This window comes from Saccostrea echinata, unplaced genomic scaffold (genome assembly GCF_033153115.1).
Source record: "Saccostrea echinata isolate AGI-Se365-2 ecotype Australia unplaced genomic scaffold, CSIRO_AGI_Sech_v1 ptg000001l, whole genome shotgun sequence".
Lineage (NCBI taxonomy): Eukaryota > Metazoa > Mollusca > Bivalvia > Ostreida > Ostreidae > Saccostrea > Saccostrea echinata.
The window spans coordinates 32,811,415-32,815,282 of record NW_026889750.1 but is presented as its reverse complement, the minus strand read 5'-3'; the positions used below and the strand labels follow the sequence as shown (position 1 = coordinate 32,815,282).

At 32.7% G+C, this 3,868-nt stretch overlaps 1 protein-coding gene across 1 annotated transcript; it reads right to left on the bottom strand.

Annotated features, from left to right (window-relative positions):
• Window positions 1-1,072: 1,072 nt before the first annotated feature.
• On the bottom strand, window positions 1,073-2,278 carry LOC133181348 (neuromedin-B receptor-like). Its single transcript, XM_061315869.1, has one exon. It carries the CDS (start codon window positions 2,276-2,278, stop codon window positions 1,073-1,075), a length of 1,206 nt encoding a protein of 401 aa, XP_061171853.1.
• Window positions 2,279-3,868: the final 1,590 nt, after the last annotated feature.

The following is a 3,868-nucleotide window of genomic DNA, read 5'->3' as shown; positions in this document are numbered from 1 at the left end:
GGAATCTACATGGCGAAACTTTTAAAATCTAACGCAACTTCTGTAAAATTCTTTACAGACCTCCTAAAATCTTTGGTCAAAAATGCAATACACAAAACAATTCACAACGTTGGTAACAAACATCACTTGCATTGAAAGGAGATATATACTCAATTCTATGTCATTTATGCAAGTTAGCCGGGGTTCAGAGGAGGAGGGGGGCTCAAGACAGTCCCCGGTAGGTCCAGAGCAAAGCCCCGATGAAGCCCCCCGAAGCTGCTAAATTTTAGGGAATTTTAAGAGCAAAATGTACCCTTAAAATTAGCCTCTATAGCAATTATTACCGGACAATTTTAGCAGAAAATATTGCATGTGCAAAAGATTTTAAGTTTAAAAGACTTTGTTGGGCAAATGAATTCGATATATTTTATTAAATGCGCTGGTTTTGACTACCGTAGGTCTTATTCCCCTAATTTCCTAAAACAACCTATCAAAGTATTTCATACCCCAAAATTGTAGACAATTCACTTCCCTAAATTGCCTTCGTCAGCCTCGGAAACTAAAGTGTATTTAAATTCTCGTTGTATTTACCCCTTATCAAATTAATCTTCTAAAAATAGCTGAGAAAGGTCATTCTCTTCATTACCCCACTTTATAATGCAAAAAAGGGCTAGACACAAATTACCATGTACAACAGTGTATTGTTTATTGATAAAGACCTCCTCCTTACAAGTATTTAAAACTAACTCAACTTTTATTGTATGCATCATCAGATATGATGTGTCCAGCTGGACTATAGTTGAAAGAAGAGGAAGAACAAGAACACTTGGGAGAACTCTGTTTTGATAGGTCAATATCTAGGCACTGCACAGTTCGTTTATAATTCAAATAACAAGGTGTAGTCTTTGAACATTTTGAATCAATTTTTATCGTTATATTACTTTAGAAAGCCTTATTTAAATAGTATAATTACTAACCCACCTACCCCAACCCGCCCAAAAAACACTTATTCTAAGTACAACAAATGAGTCAAGAAAGCTTTGTAATTTTTCTTTGACAATGATACGTTCGTTTCGAAAAGTTTTCGAAAGTTTTAAAATGTAAAGCATTTTTTATAAAATTCTTTACAGGCCTTCTTGAATCGGGGGTCGAAAATACCATACACAAAACAATTAACAACGTTGTTGACAAATATTAGTCGCATAGAAAGGCGATATACACTTAATTCTACCTCATTCATGTTAGCTTTAAAGTTTTCTTTTAAACACAAAAATACCCCAAGCACAAGATAAGGTAGGAAGACGAAAATGAAGATGGAAGTTATAATAAACATGATAACTGATGAACGATGATTGCCGACCAACACTTTTCTCTTCCTTTGAATTTTTGGTACCACATTCATTGATCGTAATCTTCCTGAAAACTCCATCAAACTGTGAGAAGTTGCCGTTTTGTCAACTTTCTTCTCATTTTTTAAATCAATTTCTATTGAGTCAGCTACGGAGTTTGTAGAGACTACCTGCTCGGGACCTGCAGTAGATGCTGAAGAACGTGAAACAGTTTGAAACTCCTCGGTAATATTTGATAATGATGCATCTTCTCTTTTGTTGCCTGCTTGGTAAAAGAACCTTCTGCTCTGATAAACTGAGATCCATATACAAGTATAACTCATGATTAAGATGAACAAACAAACAATAAAAATTAAGTAAAGTACAGAAAGATATATCAAAGGCAGGTTAAATTTCTCTTCAACGTCGTCTTCAAAGAAACACCGCTCGACTTCGGTACCGTCAGAGAGTTTTGCCTTACGTAGGCCGTGGATGTAAATAACGGGAGCAGAGAGAATAAATGATAATAATATCACTGCTGCTATGTACCGTCTGCATGTGGAATTCGACCATTGTGAGCTTAAAGGATAGCGAATTCGTTTGAAACGATCACGTGACAAGAGGGTCAAAGTAAATACAGAACTTAAAATTAGTGTTGCACTCACAAGTTTATATAATTTACATCCTGTCGCACTGTAGAAGTCATATGGGTATCTCAGATCCAATATCTCTAATGGAAGATCACAAACGCAGATGAGTAGGTCAATTGAAGCCAGGGCAAGAACGAAAGTGACATATGTTGATTTACTATTACTCTTATAACGTAAGAGAAAGATTCCGAAAACATGACCGTTGGCTACTGTTCCAATGACCATGAGAATAACAAGGAAAACAATGGATGGTAGGGTTCCAACATCTACTGGGTTATACTGGGTGTGCTGTGTGTCCACAGCTCTGCCACTCGAATTCATCATTACAACTACATTCAGGAAAAGGAAAAATATACCAAGAGATGCTTCTAAAAATCAATTTTGAAAACGTAATTTTCCACTCAGTCCATTATTATATTTTGCTATGGCTACAATTTTAATCCCTGTCTTAATACATGCAAATTGGAAGTGGGAATAAGAAAAGTAAGACAGATTATTTTAGATTAGATGCAGATTAAGGAAGGCTAGAGATGGTTTTTGTTGTTGTTTTTATTACTGTAAACCTACTTTTTCATATTCCAGGAATCACAATTTCGGTTTTATTTACGGGTTTCTTTAATGCTAAGAAAATTAATGTATTCTTTATTTGCATGCACTTGAAACAAATTTGCGCGGTAAAATTGTGATTGGGTCCATAGCGTAAATTCATCCCACGCTGAAAAAAGTACATACACAGTATTTTTGTATCTGTGAACAGTTCTTTTGTCTGAATCTACTGTACACCACCATTCATAAAATTAACATTTGGGGATACGAATACGACACTTAACTGTAGCTTAATTTAAAAAAAAATAATTTAAAAAAAAGGACGATGAATCTTCATTATTTTCTTGCTTTTTTTTTTGTTTGATTTGAACATATTTTATTGACAGTATGTCAAAGAGATAGAACACAATCTTTCAAAATTTCCAAAAAGTTGGGTAGTCCTCTCCCATGTTTTACTTTGAAAGTTTAACATCGTACCAGTATGAGACCAACCGAGTGCACAACTGAAAATTTAATTGCATGTTGAAGTACCCACATAGGAATCACGCAATCTTCTGTTTGTGAAACGATTTTTTGTGGGAAATGCAGTTAAACTTCTACATTATTGAATAAAAAATTCAATTATTGTTTAAACAATCAAGTTATACACGTAAATTAGAAATATTTTAATAAAAGCGAGTAAATTCACAAGATATTGTAAGCTACTCAAGGGGTAAAAAAGAATTGAAATGTTTCTTGTATCTCTACCGGTTGATTTTTTAAGATACAAGAGATACAAGAAACTTTTCAATTCTTTTTTTAACTTTTATTTGTACCGTTGATCTTTAAAATTCCAGCATGTCTTTGTAAATAACACTAGACATTTATAAAAATTTTGATGTACATAAAATACATGTTATAAGTTGCATTTTATATAGAGAAATTGAATTTTATAATCCAATTGAGACTTAAAATTTTGCTAAATTATCAAATATATGTACATAGTAATAAGCTGAATGTCTCAATAACATTCATTATATGTTTTAACAAAAATGTTTTGAAGAAAATGTAAAGAAAAAAGATAATATATACAAATTGTGATAACAATATTAATTAAGAAATGTCGAAATAAATATAAAATATAAAAAATGTATGGCTCATGAAAAGAGAACGAGCAGAAAAATTAAACATTGTGTTGATACTCAAATATTTCAATGTGTTGATATGTTGATTTTAAATCAAACTAAATAAAAAAAAATTTCCCTTTGGAAAAAATTCTCTAGCAACTTTAACATCTTCTATTCTGAACAAAATGACATTCAGAAGTAGATTCAACACAGATCATGCCATTTGACGTTCTCCACTATAAGTTATAGAGCAATAGGT

Coding starts and splice junctions, on each gene's coding strand:
- LOC133181348 (XM_061315869.1), bottom strand. CDS start 2,278: ATGAATTCGAGTGGCAGAGCTGTGGACACACAGCACACCCAGTATAAC.